This window comes from Astatotilapia calliptera, chromosome 13 (assembly GCF_900246225.1).
Source record: "Astatotilapia calliptera chromosome 13, fAstCal1.2, whole genome shotgun sequence".
In the NCBI taxonomy this organism is placed as follows: domain Eukaryota; kingdom Metazoa; phylum Chordata; class Actinopteri; order Cichliformes; family Cichlidae; genus Astatotilapia; species Astatotilapia calliptera.
Window position 1 is genome coordinate 4,128,778 of NC_039314.1, and position 25,500 is coordinate 4,154,277.

General features: G+C 43.1%; 1 protein-coding gene across 1 annotated transcript in view; it reads right to left on the reverse strand.

The window, feature by feature from the left end:
- Positions 1-545: 545 nt before the first annotated feature.
- The window catches only part of thada (THADA armadillo repeat containing), a 118,350-nt gene continuing 93,395 nt past the window's right edge, over positions 546-25,500 (reverse strand). Inside the window, exons 32-38 of the mRNA XM_026190295.1 lie at positions 24,943-25,322; positions 21,807-21,931; positions 19,115-19,187; positions 18,004-18,154; positions 17,768-17,890; positions 3,466-3,641; positions 546-1,192 (exon numbers count right to left, since the gene is read on the reverse strand). Of these exons, the coding sequence (XP_026046080.1) occupies positions 869-1,192; positions 3,466-3,641; positions 17,768-17,890; positions 18,004-18,154; positions 19,115-19,187; positions 21,807-21,931; positions 24,943-25,322 (1,352 nt within the window). The 3' untranslated portion in view covers positions 546-868. The remainder of the gene's footprint in view (positions 1,193-3,465; positions 3,642-17,767; positions 17,891-18,003; positions 18,155-19,114; positions 19,188-21,806; positions 21,932-24,942; positions 25,323-25,500) is intronic.

The window sequence follows — 25,500 nt, forward strand, 5'->3', positions numbered from 1 at the left end:
GAATGAGGGGGCAGCATGGATCCACACACTCAGGGAGGACAGTAGCGTATTGTGCCTGCCTCCTAATTACATAACCGGGAAAACTAGAGGGAAGAATAAAAACGCAGTCCAATGGGAAGAGTCCTGCAGTAAATTAAATATCACAGGAAAATAACACCTCGTATAAACACACAGGAGTCAAAAGCGTACGCTGAAATACAACTCTGGTGACGTGTCAGCGCCGACACAATCGCCGCACTCAAGCCCGAAAAGCTTCAAGGCGCCCGAGTTGTTTTGTTCCAAATTAAAATTCCCTGGTGGACATGGAGAGCGCGGGACGCACTGCGAGCTCAATGCTGACACTGTTGGAAGTTTGTCGTGTGACACATTCCCGCTGATAAGAGAACAGTGCGCCGAGTGTTGTTTTCGCACAAGCCCGGCTTGAATTATTGTTATGGCTCCACAATTGCCAGAAATCTGCACACATGTTCACAAAGTGTTGTTATTATCATCTGCAGCCTCTTTAAAACCATCGTAGCATTTAGAAACAAACAAAGGGAAAAAAAAACAGGACATTATGTTGTATTTTTTCCCATTTTAGCAGTTGGGAACATTGGATTTAAAAAGTACACTAATAACGGAACAGTAATCATGCACTTATGACGCTTCTGGCAGTCAATGAGAGCAACATTTGTAAGACATGAAGTAAAAAACAAAAAACATCAGAGTTCCTTCATTCCCTCCACTTGATCATTAAAAGACTTCACCACAAAACCAGCCTGTGGTCTCCTGTGTCGGGCCATTAAAATCCATTTATGTGATAACTGAAATATTTGGAAGTCTTTTCCCATCGAAAATAAACAATTGGTGCAACTAAAACCGATCTCTTCTAGCTTCTCTGTCTCAGCCTGTCCAGCAACTCTAGAGCCAGAGCGGCCCTCTGCTGACGCAGCGTCAGCCGGGCATGCTCGATGGTGCAGCAGAACTGAGGCAGAGCTGGGAGGGAGTCCAGGGCCTGCTGGGAGCTGAGGGCCTTGCTTTGGGCCAGAGTGTGGATTTGGTTAACCTGGTCCAGCCCAGCAGATCCCGGTTCCTGAGTGTCCTTGAAGGTTAGGATGAGGGAGCCAAGGTGTCTGTGAAGCAGCTTCACCCACTGGATGGGCTCAGCCCATAGGTTTAGATCCCCTTTCTCGAACAGGAAGTCGTCATCGTCCTGGTCAAAAGCAAAATGGAAGTCACTTTACTGGAAGGGAATTTAAAGAGTTTGCTTTCCCCCCTCCCACACCTAGAGCTGGTTGTGTAATACCGATCCAGTTTCCACCAAATCATCAATGAAGAATCTCAATCTATAGCTGCTAAATGTTCCATCACCTTCACTAAATTCACAAAAATCACAACATCTATACTCACATATATGTATTTGTTTTTACTAAAAACAGTTCTGTGTTGTAAGTAAGCCTGTATCCACACAACTCTAGGCTTTTAAGAGCCCTAAAACAGAGACTTTTGTAAATGTTGTTGTACTTTAAAAGCTAGATTTTTGCTGACTTGTCACAATAACTCAAGATATGCTTTCTGCTGCCAGGAGAGACTAACTCTGAAGCTTTACTTTGAGAAAACAATCCCAGGCCTAAAACACTTGATAATAAATCTCCGTGGTTTAGTCACTATCATAAACTGTATATAGAAGACGGACACAGCTTCCAGGCCTGAAAAATGAAGTGCCCATCTGGAAGTGCTTCAGGCTCCTTAGGTTTCCAAAGTAAGTCAGATTATACTGCAAATCATTGTAAAACAAACCTAATACTCGCCTGGTCTATGACCTCTCTTAAACATTTTCCTTATGAGTTTGTGGCCTCAAATGCTAGTTTTTGAAACTATTCATCCAGTTAGTTTCAAGAATCCTGTTCTTGTTGCCAGGCAATCAGTAAAAATCAGAATCAGAATCCTTTATTGATCCCTAAAGGAAATTATGTTGGTTACGGTGCTCCAGTACAAACAGTAACAAAAACAGACAGTACAAGAAGTAAGAAATAGCACAATATATAGATATATATATAGATATATATATATATATATACACACACATATATATACGTATATACGTATACGCTAACGTGTTAGCGCAGTTAGCTCGTTAGCGCCGTGCTGCCCCACGCATGGGCAATCCGCACTAACTCGCTAACGGAGATTTGCCGCGTTAATGCGGTTATGGCGTTAATGCCATTTTAACGAGATTAATGCTGAAAGCACTAGTTTCTTTTAGTCTTATGAAACAAACAGATTCCATTTGTTTTGCGTAGCTATTTAAGTGTCTATTTAAGTGACTGTTGTTGTGACTTGGCGATACTGCTTGGATCACCTGGTTGTTGTGTTTGTGGGGTTCCAAACAGATGTGTTGCCAACAGACTGCCCCTCTGCTCGACAAACCATGCAACGTCAAAACTCCGTAATTAGCATTTCTAATTCCATTTAATGGCCATTATGAATGCAGATGCCAAAATACTAGCAAGTAGCTAAGAGATCGCTAATACGTCAATTGTGCTCTTTTAAGGTCACTCCAGGGCTCGTTGTGGTCCCAGCTGGAGTCAAATAAACGATATGATACAAATAAAGGATACCTTTTACGGTGGGCCTTTATTCAAGCTGACAAGTTGCTGCGATATGGTATCTACCTTGGTTTCTCACTCACATTCCACCCCCAGATTCTCATATCTGGTTTCAAAACATCGAGATGGCCACAGTTAAAACACTCAGTTTGAGGCTTCGGGAGAAGAGTTCATGAACTAACTGGTGGTGGCCCAGTCCATCTTTTATATACAGACTATGGTTGGTGGCCCAGTCCATCTTTTATATACAGTCTATGGTTAGTACGAGTCACAGCGTTCACATTAAACAGATTTATATGACTCAGTACCAAAAACTGGCAGCTCTAAGAACACAATACTTTGGGTTGTGTTTATCTAATCAACCAAAGCTCAAAAATACACGAGCAACTAAACAGATGGCTAAACCAAATGTGGGTACAGAGCAGAAACCTTGATTACTTAAAGAACTCAAATATATTGACTTCTTGTGAGAGCAGAACATGACAGCAAGAGCAAATTGTTCCTGATATTTCACACTTCACAGACACCACATTAACATGAATCAAACTGTGACTTCGTGTCAGTGTGTTAATATAGAACCTAATATATCCACTACACAGCAGTGTCAGCAATTTCTTTCACCCTAACACTTCACAAACAATCCTTGTGCAGCCATAGAAAGTGCAACCTTGAGACGCATCCGTTTACCTAATGAAAATCATTGCTAGCATATGTAGTCTACTGTCTAGCAAACACTTCCCACTGTTTTTTCGAACTGGTCGTGATGTTCTTTTACCACAGTGTTACAGTTCAAGTTGTCCATATGCATCTGCACTCAGGTCACAATGACAAATAAATGAAAATCATGTAAAATAAGAGTTGAGTGAACGACACTCACCAGACTAGAAGCTTCATTTACAGCTGCATCCTGGCTGTGCTCATCCTCCCCCAGCAGCCACTCTGTCAGAGCAAGGATGCCGGCTTGTACCTCCCCCCACATCTCGAACAGCCGACACAGGAGCCCGACGCCTGAATCCAGGGCCGCAGGCGGACATGTGAACACACCTGCCATGTCTGAGCACAGAAGAGAACAAACATTTAAAATCTATGCACACACTGTTTTACATATAAAACACATTTTATACAATCAAGCTCAAAAGGAGGCACAAGGTTACAGTTGGAAACAGGGAGGGATTTTACAAACTGAAATGGTAAGCAAGATGTGTGTGGTGCCAACAAGAAACTTTAAAACTAATGATTTACTACAAATGACATTGAAACATTCAAATGTAAATAATCTCTAAGCTAATAAACACTTTGATAATGTAGAACTTGGATGTAAAAATCACCTGCAAGGCTATAATACACACCTTTGTGCAAAAGTATATATTTTGTTATCAAACGAGGAAATAGATACAGAAACATCGAAGCATGTGCAGACATACATGGATATATATTATAGTTACAATGACCTTCAAAGTCGATATCTGGTATGAACACCTTTATTTTCCAACATAGTCTGAACTCTCTTGTAGGGCCGTGGTTTAATTCATTTGTTAAACACTTTTTAGACTAAACGTGTCATCGTATTAGAAAACTAACACTCTTTTTTGCCAATCAGCTAATTTAGCTACACAAGAAAGGTGATAATACTCTCAGTAGGAAAGAATTTAATGTTACTTTTATTACAGAGTAGCGTCAGGGTCACTGGCAGATGTGTTATGCTAATGGCATTAAAACAGACGGTGCATGTCCTCAGACGACCTCTTTTTAAATACTATATTAGCAGGCCAACGTTTTTTTGTCAGAATGCTACTTAAAGTTACTTAACACTTATATATGACAGCTGCTACATTTAAATATTTCATAATACCTAGTTTGTCTGTAAGAATTTACTATTTGCATTTAGGGCACATGGTTAATTATGTTAATGCTACGCTACTGAGGAGCTGGTGCATGTCTTTTAATTAAACATATCAAATCTAAACAGGTTATATCAGCAATCATGTTAGATTATGTTTATGTGCCCATGAGCTAAATTAGCTACACACCGTCTATGCACAGTTATTAAACATAAATTAGTGCTAAATATTTTATTACAAATTTACAAAATGTTGAACTAACCAGCTGGTACAAGTTGCTGTACTACCACATTTCAATCTGAATTCTTGTAACATGTGACAATCACTAATTGTAAATATATAAAAGTATTTATTGATGCATAATGTTCCGACTAGACATTTAAAGCTAATTCTTCTGTGTTACCAGTGACTCATGTTAATTGGCTGAAAAATGAGACGTGTTCTGCAGACGCTTTGAGTACCTCAACTGAAATCTTAGTCAAGTCGGTGCGTTTTAGCAGATGTATTAAAACTCCTGACAGGGAAAAGAGAAACCTGGTGTTCCCTATCAGGATAAGGGTTAAAAAAATATGGTGGACACACCTAGATTACTACAAGGAAAGCATGAGCCACATACGTATTATAGTATGTTTCTACGACACAGCAGCCCACAGACTGAGCCCATCGAGTGTCATGAAAGGAAAAACCATTACATGTAGTGGTGTGTCACTGAATCCAAAATAATTGAAACTTGAGCTGAAATTTAAAAAAAAAAAAAAAGACTATTTGTAAAATTCAGGCGTTCTACAAGGAAAAATGTGCACACGCATCTCGGCGTTATTCCAAATATGGTGGACGAGAATGACGCCAGGCAGGTTTTGGGCTTCATGACCACTTCATGAAATCATGTTTCCCACCTTGACCGGATTTCCCCCAGTGACCTCCTTGTGGGTTTGTAGCTGCTGGTGTTTGTGAAGTTGCGATGTTTCAATGACACTGTGTTCCAGACTGAGTGTGTGTGTGTGTCCTCTCTGGGTTTGGATGTACTTCTGGGAAACAAAACTATAACTCATACAACCAACCGCCATCAGGGTGTGTATGAGTAGATTCAAAAATATACTTGCACCAATCTGTGCACGCGCTCACACTTGAATTGCAGCACTGCTCCTAACACTCTTGCATGTTAAATTAAAGGACGGTCTCTGTCTGTAAGATGTGCAAATGCAATGTTCGTGTCTTGTTTTAGCAAAAAATGTATTTCTGGCTATTTGTAAGTCCTCGACAAATGGGCCATAACGCACACGTACCCACAGGCCGGCCTCTGATGAGGCCGCAGTGCTGCAAGACTTTAGAGGAAGTGGAAGTGCAAGGACACACACTTCAGAGGGAAAACATAACACATAACTTCATTTAACGGCTGCAGTTGTCCGTGCTGCAACTATCTGACGTGGCGGTTGAGTGTATTGTTCTCCCACCTTGACCATCCTCGCCGCAGCTGACACCAAGATAACACAGAGACTTCAAAAGGCTTTGAGAGCCACTAGCCAAAACATTACCACCAAGGAAAGAGAAGAGGAAAGGAGGGAGGGAGGAGGTATACGGACCCCTATGAGCACACATACAGTTTAAAACACACATGCAGGGTTGGGAACCCAGATTGTTTTTCATCTTCTGAGAGGAGGCGTAAAATCGCAGCAGAGCCCGGAGTCTGAGCGTGGAGGGAAACCCACTCTGTGAACATTAGAGCCTGCTGATTGTAGTGTATTAGAGGAGATTTAAGAGTTTAAGAGCATGAGTGACAAATTCCTTTCTTTACCAAGAAGCCGCCTCTCTCTGGGACAGCCCTGCCTCTGAAGTCAAGTCCCTTACAGCCCTCCCCCGGCATTAAGGAGACATAATAGGAAATTTTAGCTGCCGTTCAATTTATCTGCTTCTCTACGGCGGTTTCACACGTCGCTTAACCCGATTTCCCTCTCAAGCTTTTTTGGCGCAAAAATGCCCCTCTTTCTCAAGGGGATTGTCTTTCATTGCCATTACTGCCCAGTATGTTGGACGCAAGCATTTTAATCAGGTGGTGTCTGGTGTTGAAAGACTGCGAGGCAATTGGCAAATGACAATATCACTGGGTGGAAGAATGGGCTCGGGTAGGATGGGCTGAGAGTGTGAGAGCGAGAGAGGGAGGGAGGGAGTGCCCTGCAGTTGGCATCCACTGGCACACACTCCATCCTCTGGCACTCCTGTAGTACATTTGAGCTGGGCAGGGCAGCAGAGTGAGGGAAAAACTTAACCTTGGAAACAGTGTAACAGTCGCACCATTTCAAGCTTTTTAAACATTTGACCTTTTTGTTTTTTTGGACCTTCACTGAGATCTTTGGTTGCTTTGTTACAGACTGTGGTAACCATGGTTTTAGAAACTACTTCAAACGTAAATCTGATAGAAACAAAACAAACTCTTCACCAGGCATGTGATCTCTTCTTCTCTGGTGGGAAAGTGTACACAGCGGCACAGAAGAGATCTGATGTTGATCTCGTGAACTCATCGCTGCTACTTTTCTTCAGTGGAAGCAAAAGTTTGATACGATTAAAGACTCTGGAAAAACTGGAAGTATCCATCTTCCTTGACAAGGCAATCAAAACCATTACTTTATCCATGTCCATCACAGCATTTTATACTCATTTTTTAAAACTTTTAGCTAAAATACTACAACAGAGGGGGAAGAGTGGGCCCTCTGGTGTCCAACTCCAACCCGACCCTCTGGAAGGCTTTGGAAAACATGAAGGAGCGCATACATTATGAACTTTTAACTGCATTTTCATACGTTTTACAGCTTTTTCCATTGATAATGACAACCCTCATGAACCCTCTTCTATACAGAATTTTATATATATGTGTGTGTGTGTGTGTGTGTGTGTGTGTGTGTGTGTGTGTGTGTGTGTGTGTGTGTGTGTGTCACATCCTTCCTTTTCCTATATGAAGACACCTCAGGGATGCATGTTTAGCTAAATGTCTTTACAGTGACAGATAGGAGAGTCTCACTGGTCCATGATGTAAAAATACTTGTACTACTTTATTACATTTAGCATGCCACATGCTATGGCCTTGAACTACTGGTGTTATTTTACAAATTTGTTCCTTTACAATGACTTTACATTTATTTAGAACTCAGAGGCAACATTGGAGCTGACTTCAAAATGGCCACACATCCTCCTGTTTATATGGTCAAGCTTTATAGCAGAAATGAAGGGTTCTATAGCTAAATTTGCTCTTAATGTCAGCTACAAAGAGAGAAACGATTTATGTATTTAGACTCACCACCTAAACTTATGTTAAGGCTTAAAGTTTTCATCCTTGGAAGCACTTTAAACGCCTGATCTTTGGTAACTGAGTCACCAAACTTCAACTAAACTAAAATCTGTGCTCTAGTTTTGGTGAATAAGATTCTATATTTAGCATTAATTAGCGGGCATCTGTGCATTGCATCCATACAGTTTATGGAGGCCCATTGCTAACAGAGCTTAGCAGACAATACTGTGGATGCTCAGCCTCCTCCTTTAAATGTGGTCACGTCTGGCTGAAGTCACAGCTATGGTCATAAAGCTAAAGTGGAGGCTTAGCAAACTGTTTATGTGCATCTTTTATATACAGTCTATGGGTGTGAAAAACTGGCAGACTGGAACTCATTTTTGGAGTAATTCTTACTTCCCCCCTCATTTTATACCCACTCTCTCTACGGTGACCCTCCGAAGAAGGTAAACAACTCTAAAAAATGTTTTCACAGAAAAAGCGAGCTCTGTAAAAACAGTTTGACACAAAACTCAAGTAATCTGATCTTGCATCGTACGAATTCATTTCCTTCCTTGTTTCAGCCTTGCTTATCATAATAACCGTAGGGTCATAGTATGCTAATCGCTGTCTTCACATTACGTTCTGTTTTCATAGACTCGAACTAAACACAGGATGGCAAGGTCCCCGTAGAGAATCATCAGAGAAAAATCTGTTGAAAATTAAGAAAATGGATACATTTCCAAATGACTTGCTTTTGCAAGACTCAGTTTGGTAAAAAGCAGACATCTATTGATTATTATAAAGTAATTAATAGTAGTATGGTCCTGTTTGTCCTGCTGCAGCCACACAGTTCAATCATTACAGAGCTGAATGAAGAGGCAGCGATAAGACCTGTGTGTTTTAGTAAGAGCACAGGTCTGCACATTACAAACTGAGCCTCTGCAGCAGGTGAAGGGGTGTCAGGTCTCCCATTGTGGGGACATTGAGGGGCAGATGACAGGAATGGGGGTGATCAGTGGGCTGTCAGGGCAATGGGAGAAATCCTGGACACTTCCTGTCACATTCGCTTTGGTGGGAGTTCATTCCTTCAACTCAGCCGCCCACATCTGACAAATTTGTCTTAGACACCCACTCACTTGTACCTGGCCACATTCAGAGGATTTTTTCCTTTAGTTGATCTATCAGTGTTCACCTGAGCCTCATTAGAAATGGTCTCAGTGAACGGTGGCTGTCAGGAAGCCATTCTTAAGCTACGGAAAGGGGAGAAAAGGTTGAGTTTCGCCAAATTACACGAGAATTGGACTGAAAATCTTATGGAGAGATGAACCAAATCAGAAATATTTGGTCATTATTGTATAAAGAGGAGGTCAGGAGACAGAACAGTGAATGTCTACAGCCATCTGTAAAGCATGGTGGAGGTTCTGGGCTTTGGGTTGCATTTCAGGCTACGTCTACACTAATCTGCACAAGTTTGGAAACTGTGTTTTCGTCTAAAAACGCTGGTACATACTATTTTTTTAATCGTTTCCAAGAAGTTGCGGATCCACACTGAAACGGCTGAAAACGCTTATGTTCCTTACTGCGCATGCGTGACACATAAGACGATTCCTGCCTCATTTCTGTCTGCCGTTTACTTTCCGGCTCTTTGAAACGTCGCGGCAAATTGTCGAGGAAAAGCACCAAGTTTGTTAAATGGACTGAAAATGAGGTGGAGTTGTTGCTGTGAGTAACACAAAAGTACAAAGTGCAAAATCAAGCGAGAATATAGACTACAATGCCGTCCTGCATCTTAGCTGAATTGGTCACATGACTGCATCATATGACTAAAATGCATCATTGTTTTCTAAAGGCTCCGGGTTCACATTCCACACTGCGGCGAGAAACCGGCGTTTTCAAACGTGTCCACTTTGGAGAGCGTTTTCAAAAGCTCAGTTTTATTTGCCCAAAAACGGAGAGAAAAAGATGCGTTTTCAAACAAAAACATATTAGTGTGGACGTGGCCTCAGACAGTGGTGTTCAGGATCTCCTCAAAGTTGAAAAGTACCATCAGATTTTGATGCACCACACAGTACCATCTGGAAAACATCTTACCAATGCCCAATCACAGTGCCACTATCAGTCATGGCCTTAAGGTTATTGAAGCTGTGTTGGATCATCTTGGTAGAATTCAATGAAACAAAGAAGAGCTTTGAATGTCCTTCAAGAAGTCCAGAGAACTATTCCTTAAATCAATGACAAGAAAGCTGCCTAAGAGAGTTCAGGCTGTGCTGAACAATAAAGATGCTCCTGCCACATATTAACTTTCAAACTTGTGAGAGCACAAACTCTGTTTTTCCTGTATATCCATGTATGCTTGCACATGCAGAGTTTTGCAGAATATTGTAGACTTCATCAAGTACCAGAGTTCTTGCTGAAGATCTCTGTGTGAAACACACACACACACACACACACACACACACACACACACACACACACACACACACACACACACACACCTTGAGAAGAACAAGAAGTCTTTCTTGTTCACAGCGTGCGCTGCAGATGCTGCAGGAAGCAAAGGTGTGAGATAGTGAGAGAGGTGCAAAATAAAAACACTTTACAGCCCCGGCTTCCTCTGGTGTCAAGATCAAGAGAAACAACAACAACGACAACAGCGAGAAGAGGAAACCAGATAATAAACGTACGAAACCTAGTACGAAACCTCAGCAAGCATTAACACACATATTACGGTGTGGGAGTATTCTGGCAGCCTCATCATCGCAGTCTTGTGTTTATTCAGTCAAACACAAGTAAAAACCGCCTCACCAAGGGCCCAAACAGGCTCCTATCAGTCAATTATGGAAACCTCACCCCACCTATGTGTTTGTGAACTCTCAGCTTTCTTGTCGTTAAAAGCATGCAGTATAACTCATCTGCACAGATCTGTCTTTAAATAGCTTATGTTTGTTTTAACAGGCAAAAAGTAAATGCGTGGATTTCTGTACATGAGATAACACACAGATTACCGGCAAACGTCACAATTAGTCATTCTAGAGGTGATTTTATGTTCTGATCTGTGACTCACCTCCCAGTGGACACTAAATTCAGGTTTTAGTTCTACATTAAACAAAAAAAACTTTAAATGTGCATTAGTTTTAAAACTGATGGAGAAGTGCACTCCCTTCTAACAATTAGAAATGGCATTTTTATGTATTCTGCATGGTCCTGAAAAGCAAATATAAAGAGAATCCGGCTCTGAGTAAACACAGCCACAGATACTCCCGTAAGGGTTGGAGTAAACATTCGACTGACCCACTACTCCTCTCAGATCTAGGTCTGATTACAGATGTTTCACAATAAACGAGGATGCTTAATGAGGCCGATTTACTTCGATATGGTTAGATTGCGAAATACCTACGTTGACACGGTGCATTGCAGTTTTTATCTTAAGAGCACATCACAACCACTACTGTACACTGCAGTGAAAACACTGCACACAGACACACTGCACCAGAGCCTGCAGACACTAGTCATTACTGCAGACATGTGACTTTTTATTTCACACCACCCACCAAATGATTAAAATCTCATTCCCCAGGCTGTCGTTTCGAGTGAAAGACGGTGAAAGCAGCGAAAACACAAATTCTGTCTGTGTGTTTCCACTGGAGGGTGAAATAACTGCCTATTTATTCCAAAAGTAAAGGACCCAGCAGCAAGTCAAACCTTGAGTAATTCTCCTCTGCTTTCTGTGTGCTTTACAACAACGTCTGAGTGACACAAACCTCAGGTTTACTGCGCAACTAAGTGCTGTGCTGCAATAGGAAGAGGCCCATTTCACGAGCGAGCGTCCTTCGGCTCCACCGGGCCATTCGCTTCCGATCAACTGCATCATCCAGTGTAAACAAATGAAAGGCACCATTCTGAACAGCCCGTCGCTGTCTTTACAGTAAGCAAAATAGGTTACTCCAGGTTGTTTGTTTGAATATGGTTCACTGGGATTGGCCTTTAAAATACGGTCCTGTCAATGGAGTCTACTGTATAATGAAGGATAGAACAATTTGCAAAACTTGCATCGTTTTGAAAATCAGTTTGATGTTTCATGGAAAATGCTCAGTCATTTTCTGGTACAGAGCAGAACGAGAACACTGATACCAATCCTGATATCGTTGATGTAAACACAGCATCCGCTAGCAGCGGGTTACCTTGGAGCAGAGGTGTCGAACTCCAGGCCTTGAGTGCCGGTGTCCTGCAGGTTTTAGATGTGTCCTTGGTCCAACACAGCTGATTTAAATGGCTAAATGACCTCCTCAACATGTGTTGAAGTTCCCAAGACACCTGGTAATGAACTAATCATTTGATTCAGGTGTGCTGACCCAGGGTGATGTCTAAAACCTGCAGGACACTGTCCCTTGAGGCCTGGAGTCTCCACCCCTGCCTTAAAGCGAAGAACTGAAGTAGGCAGAACATCCTCCTCCCAGCCAAAACCCATTAATGTGAATAACTATTCAGAAACATTGGCCTCTAACCTTGACGTTAAGGCCGATGTCACAGAGTCAAAAGAGTCCACGATGTTTTAGTAGATCCACCTATGGTATGAATTTCAAAATCCTACGTCACCTTGTTCTCGAGTTATCACGGTTATAAACGTAAATGTCCACACCGAAGTCGCCGCCCGTCTGGTGGGGTGACCCCTCGTGAATACCCCCTGAAACTTGGTGGAGCTCCAGTAAAAGCAGGGCTCTCTACATTTTGATACAGACCCAAATCAACTTTTTAAAAATTGCAAGAAAGAGTGCCGTCTCAGAACTCTGCATGGGCATTTGATGGTATTTGACTATTCTTTGAAGCTAGTCGTGGCAAGCCTGTACCATTTAAGCTTTAACTTTTTAACAACTATTCAAGAATCATGACCAGCTCTGATAAGAATTTTTTTAGAAAATCTGCACATTTTTATATTAAAAATGAGCAAACTTACATTAAATATTTCATACGTAGATTGACCTGTGTGCTGAGCATTTCACTGTTAATCTGCGTGATACTAATCAGAATTCTAATCAAAGCCCTCTTATAGCCCATGTCACAAAGCCCAAATCATCTCAACCGCCCCATCCAAATCCATCTATGCTCTATATATAAAGTCTTCCCTCTGGTCCTGGCCTAAGTCCGTGACAGTGCTGGAGGTCCAGCGAGGACAAACAGAGTTTGATTTCAGACCTAATTAGTCTAGAGGTATTTGGAAGGTGGTGCCAGTTTGCCAGGGTGGGGGGGGGGTGGGGGACAGTTAGATTTGCTCTTCCTATCCAGGACAATGGTTGTGGGTCGCAGCTCAGGGAAGAAGTGAGAGTTTATTTGCCAAGTTTCACTATGAGCTCAACAATGTTCGATACATTTCAAGGAAAGTTTCACTAATGCTGGCTAACAGCAGCTAACGCCAGCGTTTATTAACAGAGAAGTTCAGAAAATCCTCACTGTGAGCTTCACTGACTCATCGACTTGTATCGAACTCCTTTCGCAAAGTTTTAGACGTCGCCACCCGGCACACTGACAGCAGACTAACGTCGCACACTCACTAAAGATGAACGCTCACTACTGTAGCTAAGATGCTGCACATGAATTGGGAGAAAACAGAAGTCAGTTGACCAGAATCTGTAATCTACTGATGTCTAATGGTGAGATTTTACACACGGTCCCTTTAAAGTGAATGGACACAAAGGCTTTATATGTCTAAAGATTTATAGTCTAAATCTGTAGGTACAAAGCAGTCAGAGTGGACCCTAATCTTTGTTAACAATAAAATCAGATCTGTTACCAAAAGTGAGACAACCACCACAGACAGAGCACAGACACAGTGTTTTTAATCTTTAAACTGCTTCCTTAAATTGGGAAAAGGTTTTTAACATTTCCTTATGTTGTGTGTGTTACGTGTTTGTGTGTGTTGTTGAACTGTTCTCTGTTCCCACATTTCTGCCTGTCCTCCATATCAAAGGGCCCGGAGTCACCGCCTCCATCTGAAGCAGCTCACACCTCAGATACTTGACTCTGCAGTGGCAGGTCATAAAACACACACTACCCTTCATGTAACACTGGATGGCCTGAAGGGAATGAGGAAGGCACAAATAGACACACACACACTCTCACAGACACAAACACAAACACAGTAAAGCTGGGTTTTTCCACTGGCACTGCACTATATACTGTGTGTATGGTGTGGAAAAGCATGCTGCACTATTCCTATGCTCTTGGCGCTCTGACCGCAGCGTTAAGGGTTGAGATATTATATTGGTCACCGAGCCAAAGGACTCGCTGCCAGCATCGGGTCTCTGGAGAGGCGGCAGAGAACTTCACCGTTTCAACAACATGTCACTTTGACATTAAAAGCTACCTTAAGCGCCATGGTCGTGTTGTACGTAAACAGTCTTTTAGCCACAGGTCTGTCATGTTTACACCAGCACTGAGGATGTGAGCATTTCCTGCGATATTCTCCTGAATCACAGGTGTCGCCACTCAGAGAAAACCTTCATATCAGTGCAGGTGAAGGAGAAGAAGAAGTCAAAGCCTTTGTGCAAGGTTACATATTCAGAGGCAGACGGAAACAACACCAGACTTTTGCCATTTTAGTTAAAAGACCAATCACAAATAAATCAAATGATAACACAACTTTAATTGGCCTCACAGCCTGCTGCAAAGTCAGCGGCTCAGGATTAATTTAGCACTCCAGGTTAATTCCTTCTTCTCATGTGACCTATACGGTCTACACACACACACACACACACACACACACACACACACACACACACACACACACACACAGTGCATGTGTTCTTCTGGTCATGATGACTTCATTAAATCGGCCTTGGTACTGCCAAAGCACCATGATGTTCTTCAAGCTAACTGCCGCAGATATAATTTTAGAACATTTCTAAGCTTTAAAAGAAGAAAGATGACATATTTTCCCAAGAAAGGAGTTTGAAAAAAAGATAATCAATGGGATGTGATTCTTTTTTGGTTTTCTGCCGTTTTTCATTGCACGAGGAATTCGACTTCCTTGGCCAAGTCGCCCAATCATCTGGTACAAGATCACCAATTTACCGTCTCATTTCTTCCCTTTGTGCGCTGCGTGCTGCATTCCTGCAGTGCGTACGACACGTGCTTGGATAAACTAGGAATTCAGTGCAATTTTCATGATCTTGGCGGTCAGAGCAGATTTTTTGAATGGCTTGGCTGGAGCGTGAAAGGTCACACAGTAGAGTGGAGGCAAACACTCACACTTGTTTTTGTTCCTTCCCCATCGTCCATGAGGAAATGTACGGTATTTTACGGTAAGTGCCAGACACAGTGCCTCGCCCACATGCAAAAAGCTGTCATCTCCAAATGAGCGCTGGACAGAGGAGAACCCCCCCCCCCCCCCCCCCCCACACACACACACACACTGGGACACCCACTCTGTAATTATGCCTATTGTGTTCCTTTCCTGTTGCACAGAAAGAAAAAATCTCCATCTCAGTCACGCTGTGCTGCTGACCTCCTATCTGAATTTTTTTTTAGCTTACAGCTTATCTGACCCAGTCTGGCCTTATATACATAAACACTTATAGCACACACACAGACACACACGCACGCACAGTGCCTTTGTATAAATACTGGTATCAAAACACTTCCAGGGATTTTGAGTTGTTTCCTTGGTACTGAGGTGGTGAAACAGGCTCAGCTTTTAAGGGAAAATTTGGATTTTTTGACTCTGTTTGCTTTTACGGCCACCAAATGAAATAAAAACAGCAAACTGAAATACAGAAAACCCCGTCCCTTATCAACCTTCGGCTAAACCACAGTTCGGGTTGAGTCTTCCCCCATGACTATGCCCCCCTCCCCCCACCAAATCTACAAACAGTGTTGCCATCAGACATTTTTTTTTTTTTTTTTTTTTAAATTGTTTTATTTTTTCAGGCTCTCGTTGTTACAAGATGCTATCAAAGAGGAAAGACACAATAAGGGTGGCTCCTGCAGGGAAGCTGGGAAAATACAGGAAGTGAGTGTTGTGAGGACAGGAAGTCACAGTAAAGCAGTTTGTGAGGGAGCAGCCAGCTGTCAGTCCTCTCAGATAAGCGAGGATAAGAGCGGCACTGGGGTGAATCGGTCTTACCGTTCAGTAAGGCCGGCCGTCGCACAAGTTCTTCAGAACGCAGCCCTCAGACATTCCAGAAACAATGACACATGACCACAAAAGACACACACACACGCACACAGTCCTAACTCTCGCAAGCTGTCAATCTTAGAATTAGCGCCCTTCGTTCCAGGAATGCTCCCCAACCCTTCGTGCAAAATGACGTCATCGGCCCTTTTTAACATTAGCATGTGTCTGTGGTGCTTTTTGTTAGTGTGTGTCTGTTTATATATACACATGCATTATGTATTATTGTTGGTTTGGTGTTAGGGCCCAGTAATTTAACTTTTATTTCATGTAGTCTGTAGCCAACACGGGCAAGCCCGGGCCATAAGAGAAATGTGGGTGTAAGCCAGGAGGCTCTGACTTGGTTTTATTCTTGGACTAGAGTAGCTTTGCATAATTCACAGTTCAAAATTAGCCTTATTTATCTCATAAGGGGTCCTGATGCAGACGTTTGTTTCATCTACTTTCTGAAATGAGCCGTTTCGACTCCCTCTTACATCCCTTCAGCCCAGCTTTGTTCTGACTGACTGTCAAAAACACCTTAACGGCAGGTGGGTAAGGTTTCTGTGCCTGAGATCGTGTTACGAAGATCCATTCTTAGTGACGACATCGAGAACCAGGAGTAGAAAAAAAACTGTGTCAAACAGAGTTCAGAGCTTTTAGCTCACGGGGACTTAAAACTGAACTTTCAATTACTGAGCTTTTAATGTGAGCAGTCACCATGGTAACAGATCTGATCCGGTCTGAACACCAAGACAGAAAAACATTGGCCAGTTTGATAAATTACTATAAAACAGAAATCATAGAAAAAAAAGAGACTTCAGAACTTGAATAAGAATAATTTGATCTTTAAGTTTCTTTCATTATCACAGCAACTGAAAGCAACTGAAAGCTGTCTCTATACTCTTTAGCACACTCAAACTAGAAGTGTCAACAGCATATCTACGGTAGCCCTGAAAGGCCAAATGCTCTCCAACAAGAAAAATACTCCCAAAGCACTCAAAACGCAACACATATGGAATAAAACACAACGGAAAGAAGAAAAAATGCCACAAAAACTCACAAAACCAAACTGAAGATAACATCAAACGTGTATCGACAGTATTATGTGAATGCCTGCACCTTGTTCTGCCGCACAACACGGAAGAATCCTCCCCTTCTTTAAGTGTCCGATCCTTCACGTGTTTTGGTTTCTTTCATTTCCGCCGTCATGTTGTTGTTTCTCCAAAAACACTTTCTTTTGTTTTATAAGTTTTGTTTTTTCCTAGTTCTACTGTGTTTTATTCGACTTCATTAATGTTGATTTTTTTCTATTTGTGTTGTATTTTGTGAAATTCGACAGGTTGTTGACGGGTTGTTTGTTGCAGTGAAAATAACCTCTCAGGGCCACCGTATATTTCAGCTTACTTACAGTACCTGTTTGACATAATATAAACTAAAAGCAGCTTAAAAACAAGAAAAAAGGCTCAAAGTGAACAACAGTATTTCTTGACCTGCAGCAGCTACACTGACCCACTGATGTCACTGCATGTGACATGTGTCCATGCTAACTGACTGTTAGCACGAATCCATCTATGAAGTTATTTGATAACTTCTGTTGTTTTTAGCAAAATTTATAAGAGGATTTTTAAAACGTAGATAAAGAACTGACAGATTTATTATGAATAACCATGCCATGACTCTGGATGGCTTTTAAATTACAGGAGGACCGGATAGGTCACAGAACAACAGCAGTTAAATGCGGCTGTAATTATTACTGGCCAGGGAGTTAAAAATAACCCACATACTCACTCTGCATGATACTGAAGTCACTAAGCACTGCAGGTAATAACAAAATCCACCCACCCAAGTTTTTAAATAGTGCTGGGTACACGTTTATATTAGTTAGTCTGCAAGGACATGCTTATGCACAGCTCTTAGCGTGTACCTGTACTGAGCAGACGAGCTGGCACGTTAAAGATGAAGTCAGACGCTGAATCTCGGACTTCTTGGTCTTCGTCCTGCAGCAGCACGAACAGACTCCTCCACAGTGAAACTGTCGTGAACAGACCTGCCACAGCACACACACACACGGACAGATAGATACTCATACACAAGGTCATCAGCCACAAGCAGCCTCTCACATCAAAGCAAACTTCAGGCTGTTACATTACTGAGGCTCACCCAGTGGCAGACGAGGGCTGGTCAGCAGGGTGGACGTACATTTGACCAGCACCTTTGCGGCCGCCAGCTTGACCTCCGCTGGTCGCTCCTCGCTGCAGCACGAGCACACCAACGCCCCCCACTGAGCGAAACAAGCCACTGCACTCAAACTCTAGATGGTAGATTAATTAGAAAAATACAGTTCAGCTATATATGAATGAGGAAGTTTAACCCACTTCTCACAGATGTATTTGCCACTTGAGCACAAATACAAATACAGTTGCACCAAAGAACAAAGTAAGAAAATGATAACGGCAAGCTTCACATTTTTGTCCACAGCAAGAACATATTTTTCATTCAGAGCATATGGTGGCTGGTGTATGCTTACTGTGAATACCTTGGGACATTGATAAAATAGAAAAGAAAGGATGTGCTATGCTAAAACCCCCCACAACAGTTCGTGAAAGATCTGAGAGCTAAAGAAGCTTTGTAATAATTCCCAGGGATCCAGAGTCTTGCAGAGTCCACAACGCTTGTCGTGGAATAGAGACGGGCATCGGTGCACACACGATGCTTAACCTGCACATCTGTGAAGGCACCATTAATGCTAAACAACATACAGATTATGCTAGTATCCAGATGGTGTCTCTTTCATGGAACACCTTTCTTATTTCAGCAAGGAAATGCCAAACCACATTCTGGTTGTATTCCAGTAAAACGGATAAAAAAAAGAACTGGTTCTAAACTGGTCTGCCTGCAATCTAAACTTGCTATGCACTGGTAACATTTTGGGCTTTATCAAACAATAACACAGCAGAGAGGTTGCACTGTAAGTAAATGGGAAAACATCCTATGTACTCATCTAATGCATCCAGAGTCTTGCTAAAAGAACGTATTTATGCAGATTAACCATTTTCATTTGGTGAAGCAATATAATGTAGTAGTTGAATGTTACCAATACTTCCCCCATATTGGGACCATTGATCTGTAGTAAAGGCATTAATCACTAAAGTAGCAGCTAGCTACAACTAAAAGGGACCAGGACAAGGCTGAAGGCTGGTGGTAACAACCTCCACCCCTCAGATTCTTTGCAGGATTACTACACAGCTGATGATGATGAGCTGGTCGTTACCTGCGGGTCAGAGTTCACCAGCTGAATCCCCAGTTGCGAGGCCAACGTCAGGGCAGCACAGTGGAGCTCCACGCTTGAAAACACAAAACCACATCAACTTCAAAACGGCCCATGCAAACAGTTTGCAGCTTTTACTCTAAAATATTTGTTAGATTTGCAGAAAATGTGACATTTTTTAGTTATTTTTATTTGAGTGAATCGGCCCTTAAATTTGAAACATTTGCACAGTGACAGCATAACGTGCTCCTCAGGTTGTTCTGTGGAAATCATTACCCAAGGCTGCGGCGCCGTCAGCCACACACACACACCTCTCAACTGTATTGACTTACAATCCACAAAAGAAGTGTGCTGGTACTCACCACTACATTATGGGTCACAATAGCCCGAGTGCTATTCAATCACACGGCAGACAAGGGCAACCAGCAACCCGATCTCATCCCTCCCCGGCTCTAATCATAACCCTGGGGCCACTCTGAAGGGAAAGTGGATCCCCGGGTCCAGAGATTGTGGCCAGGAAAAGGCTTTGCAGGGCTAAAAGCCTTTGTAATCCAATCCTTATTCAAGCCTGTATTCTCTTGTCAGGGGTGAGAAAAGTACAGCAGTGGCTTGTCAAGAAAAGGGGCATGTGTGTGTGTGCCAATGCATGTCAAAGGGGCTTAAGTACGAGCACATACACACGAATACTGGAAGAGAGTGTGCCAAAATTGGTTTGTGGTCAAATGCAGAGACGGGCCGGTGACTCATAATCTTTGACAAAAATAATGCTTTCAGCCTGACAGGTGTGAATAATCTAACGTAGGAATAATGGCGTGATGAAGGTCTTTGAGAGAGTACAGATATCAGCTTTCATCCACTTTTTTTTTAATAACGTTAAACTACTCGTCTCTCTGGCTTCGGGACACTTAAGTTATCAAAACACTTCAGCGGTACGCAGCTAACCACGCAAACATCCTGCAGAGAGGACCCTTCAGGTGCGCCCAGGTGCGGGGTTAAGGTGCAGCCAGTGAACCTGTGTGTCACTCCTTCATGGATTCCGGCTCCGAATGAGCCCCGACAACCTGACGGCGACAGCAGTGTGAGGGCTCTTTCACGAACCGGAGAGAGGAAGGGAAAAAAACAGAAAGAAGAAAAACAGAAAATGGAGGAGGAGGAGTGTGTGGTTGCATCTTTGCCCTGTAGTACATTCATGTCTCCATCCATCACATTTAAAAGCTGCCCTGGGATTTACTTGGGAACTGTTTTGACAGCAGGTTTTCAGTTAGGACTCACACAGTTGCCTCCCTTTATAACGAATGTAAGTTTGAGGGGGACCCAGCAGGGCCCGTATGAACGTAGAGAGTAGCTGTAGCTGTCTCCTGTATCAATAACATGTATGAACATAACTTAAGAATGGGAAACGCTGTTAATTATGCATTAAAAGTGGGATTTTGAGGGTTAGCAGCACTGTAAATTTCTGCAGTTCAACATTGTTTACGAGAATTTGAATGCAGCGCAGAAAACTTCTTGGAACTGCCGAGAATTGATGTGGAATTTCACACAGCTGAAAAGCTCCCCCGTTCACTCCCAGCCCCTCCAGGCCTAGATGAGGTTATAAGTGTTTTGAGTTACAGGACGCAGACTTCACAGGCTGTAAACAGCTGTGAACTCTGGGAAATCTGTGAGGTTCGTGGGTAATCACGGGGCTGAAACTCTCTACTTCAGACTCACTGTGACGATGTCAGAGATGGATGTCAGGGCGATGAAAACCACAAGAACCAGAACTTAGACACGACGTCTGAGTTCAAGGGTCAGGAGTAAATCTTTACGGATTCTGAACAGAAATCAAACGATACGCAGTGAAATAAATATGTCTTCAGGCCCTCTATCTTTACTCGGATGGACACAGGTCACCACGGTTTTCCGTGTTTTGCAGAAGGTCATAGTACCTGGCACCAGGTACTTTTTCCATACCTGCTCTGCCAGGGTTGTTAGACTGCATGCCACCGATTGGCTGGTCAGTAGCGTCACTCCACGAGTCATTAGAGTGTCTCATTTCCAAAAATCAAAACCGCCATTCTTGAAACTCGACAACGATGAAAATGGCTACAAAAAACAACGCAGTCTGACGAAAAGCCACAAGCTGAGCAGCAGGTATCTCGTCGCTGTTCGTGTCGCATATTAATTAAGTCATGGGATGCTCAGCAGCGCTGCTATGATGACAGCCACGTACATTAGGTAGTACTGGATTGTAATGGAAAACCAGTCGACCCAGCTGCTGCCGAACAAACAGCAGTCTTCTGGGCCAAATATTAGCAGGACGTCAAAAGCTGCTGCACGAGTTATCAGGTGTCTGTGACGACCATCTAAGGAGGAAACCTGCTAGCCAAGCTTGCTATAACCTTAATTCAATGTAATCTTATTTATAAAGCGCCAACAGCAACAATCAGTTCAAGAAGCTTTATATTAAAAGGTAAAAACCCTACAATAATGACCCCTTTATGAGTAAGCACGTGGCGACAGCGGGAAGGAAAAACTCCCTTTTAATAGGAAGAAACCTCCGACAGAACGAGACTCGGGGAACTATCCCGATCATCTGCTACAACCAGGTGGGACAGCTAATCACTTAGCACGTCTACCTCTTATCGAAATATGATCACTTCTGACATCACGGGGCGGTGTCCATCTTTTATATACAGTAGTTCTTTTTACTGACCTGTGAGCAGAGTTCTGAGCCAATGTTAGGAGGTGCAACAAAACCTCCTCCAGGGACAAAACCCTTGCACCATCCTTCCACGGAAGCTCGTCGCTGGAGCTCAGCACACACAAAACCTGCAGGACCTGAGAGGAGGAACGACATGACAGAGACAGCAGGAAGAGCGAGTAAGTAAGATACTTAAGCAAGATACACACTGATGTCATCAAATCATCCTTTTTCACCTCTCTGCCTCACGTACACACACAGTACCAGAGCTACTGGTGAGGGAAGTTGCTCAGCGTCATCCATCAGCAGAGCTTTGGTGTCCTCTCTGCAGTGCTGCTGGCAAGTTGGCCCAAGGGTATTTTTACCCTTCTAGTCAGAGCCTCCCTATGCACACCCTAACCACGGGTACACAGCTGCCACACACACACACACACACCACACACACACACGTGTGCGGGTGAGCACAGCAGGCACTAAGAGGTCTTGTGTCTACTTTTTGCATCTTAACCTTGTGCTTTTTACTGTGCCCAGTCACTCGTACAGAGAGGCAGGCAGCTCACTGAGCACGAGGCGGAAAAGACCTGTTTTTTTCCGCCGCGCTAGACGCCTGTTAAAACACACACATCCAGGCGAGAACACATGTTGACATTCCAGCTGCATATCTCAATGATTATTATTTCTTTCAAGGCTCCAACCTGTTATTAGAGCTTTAAAATAAAGCTCACTTTATAAGATCTGTGTGGGCAGAGGGCAGGGCGAGCGGGTGCATGCAGCATCTGTGTGTAAACATCTGCCTGCGTGCTGCACTTTATGCATGTGAGCACCGAAACATCGAGGGAGCGAGGGGGGCCCGTGAGGTTTCTACACCGTCATTCTGACTGATTGATCTGATACTAATCAATTACCAACAAACACTGATTACATCACGGCTGATCAGAGAGAAGTCACAAAGTTGCTGTTATTAATCCATTTGGCGAATTTAAAAGCTGTTTTTATTACAGCGTCAATGAAAATAACGTGGTGCAGGAGGGGAGAATAATACTGAAACATACAGATAATTATGAACTCTCTTTCATTCTGCGAAGCATCTTTGAGCTTTGTTTCATTTTATTGTAATTATGTTGCATCGTGAGACTTTAAACAGCTTTTTCTCAGAGGACATTCTTCATGCAGAGGATATCTGCATGAAGAATGTCACAAAAAGCTGATGAGACAGGATTTTTTTTATTCTTATGCAACAATTTATTACATTTTCCAGGTCCACAAATATTTTCCAACATAAATAAATCTGTATGTGAACGACTGACCTTGTTGGACCTTTAAAATCCGCTCTCATTGTAAGCACAAGGACACTTTGTTGAGATATCATTCATGCAATTTACTGCATGTTGCAATAATAGATTTTATTAACTTTACAGGTAAAAACACTGAGCTTAGCTTGCTGTGTTAGCACTGCAAAGTAGCAGAATGGTGAACACTGTGAGGCAGATCATTTGAAACTAAATCAGCGCCAATAGTGGACTTTGTCTCAACAAAAACGCAAATTACACTAAAATTAAATCAACCCAATTATGTAATGAAGTGGAAAATAGCTTGCTAGCATATCTGCCTTTATAGCAATGTTTTGCAGTCATTCAGTTACAGCATACTGCCCCCAAATGGCCTAAAAAGTCTATTTAGCTTTAAGCAAACTGCACACACACTGGCTCAAGAGCGCTAACCTATAAAAACAATGGCTCATAGTGTACACATAGATAATGATAATGACAGATAATAGTGTCCATATTTCAGACTCCTGTTAAAAAGTCACTTTGTGGCACAAAGTAGAGGCCAATACATACAACAGCTCATTTGTACTCGTCAGGGAGGTTGTGGTGGGCGTAGCCTATTCCATAGACAATATTTCATCAAGTCTATTGGTTCCTTTCAACTCCAGTGAGAGTCAGTAAATCACTGGCCAAGAAATGCCAAGACAGTGTCATTATTCATTTGGCCGCAGCATTTCTCTTTAACTGAAAAACTTCCAATATATATAATATAACCCCCCCCCCCCTTCTTTGCAGTACTAATGGGATTATTTTAGTTGTAATCACAGCCATCGAGTGTGTATTTTTCACTGTTCATCCACCCGTCTGTCTGCTAACCCCGACAGCTGCTCTGACCATCTCTGCTGCTTCAGACTTTTACGGCCCGCTTTAACAAGCTCCCGTCTTGCGACATACTCGGCTGCCCACATACTCAAATATACACAGTCACAGTAAAGCATGCCAGCCCAGGCGAACAGACTTTCATAGCTGTAACATGCAAATAAATAGTGACGCCCACCCTGCATGAACAGGCACATTTGTAGTTTCCTGCTATAGTCTGTCCTGCAGGTCTAAAGAACTGGACCAGAGTCCATATATCTGCACGAGTCCTGAAAAGAACACAACTTTCCCTCAGCAGCTTTCCCATAATGCTTCACTGCAGATTAGGCTGAGCTATGGCAACTGGCCCATTGGGTTGGTGCGTCTATGGCGCAGAGGAGGCTCCACTTAACAGGCCCGACACATTAAACGTTAACTGCTGGCCTGTAAAGCAAAGCCTGGAGTAGACACATGCCAGTCTGCAGCGCCGAAGTGCACAGCAGCGCCGAGTGCTGTCAGCTCTGCAGGGGTGTTAACGGCAGACGTGACAGAGCGGGTCCGCTGGCAGCCTGTCCTCTTTGGGAAGAAATACAACCTTCTGTCCCCAAACAGGAAATAGGTCGCATTTTCCTCTCCAAAACCTGTTAGCGAGGAAAGCTACCAAGCCTCTCAAGAGACAGTGTAAGTAAGTGAGCGAGTGAGTGAACCAGCTCACTGCAAGTGTGCTTGGCGTTTCCCCCTGTGGCCGATTAGCCTCTCACGCAAGGCTCTGAGAGATGGATTGGGATTTTAATCAGTTTGTAACCAGTGTCGCTGTGATTCAGGGAAACTGTGTCAGATAGAAAAAAGGAGCTCACCATTCTGTGATGTTAGAACTTTAAGATTATGCTGCTGCTGGCAGCAGGCGTCCACATATATATAAAACAACTAGACGTGTATACAGGCTCCCAAACAAAAAACACAAACAAATGAAACTCCTAGAATACGTTTGTGTAAATCTGTGTGTGTGCGTGTGGTCTCACCTTGGCCAAACACTGTGGGTGAGTCTCATGAAGAGCCAGACTGGTCAGGTTAGACTGGGTGGTCTCATCCAGCCACTCAGGCCTCCTCTTCCTTTCCTCCTCCTCTTCCTCCTCCAGCTTCCTCAGTAGCCCCTCTAATGCCAGCTCCCTCACCTCGTACTGCGGGCACTGCAGCAGATGGTCCAGGAGCTTGGTCTTCAGCTGGGGGCCGTCCCAGAGCTCAGGGAACTCCACACCGGCGCTGAGGCCCACCCGAGCCAGGCTGAGGAGGTACTGGGTGCTGCCAGGCCCAAAGGTGGCAGAGGAATTGCAGGAAGTGACCAGTTCTGAGGCCGTGAGGACGGACAGAGTCTTCTGACGGAGTGTGCCGACCTCTGAATCTGACAAACGCATGAAACATAATATTAGCTGACAGCAACAAACAAACAGTTATTTAAAAGTCATTTTTATTCCAAACTTACAAAGTCAAACTTTTTAGAAACACTGCCATGTAAATTAAAACCGGCCATGTTATCTTCTGCTAGCATTCATCTGATGATATCATACTACAACGCTTTG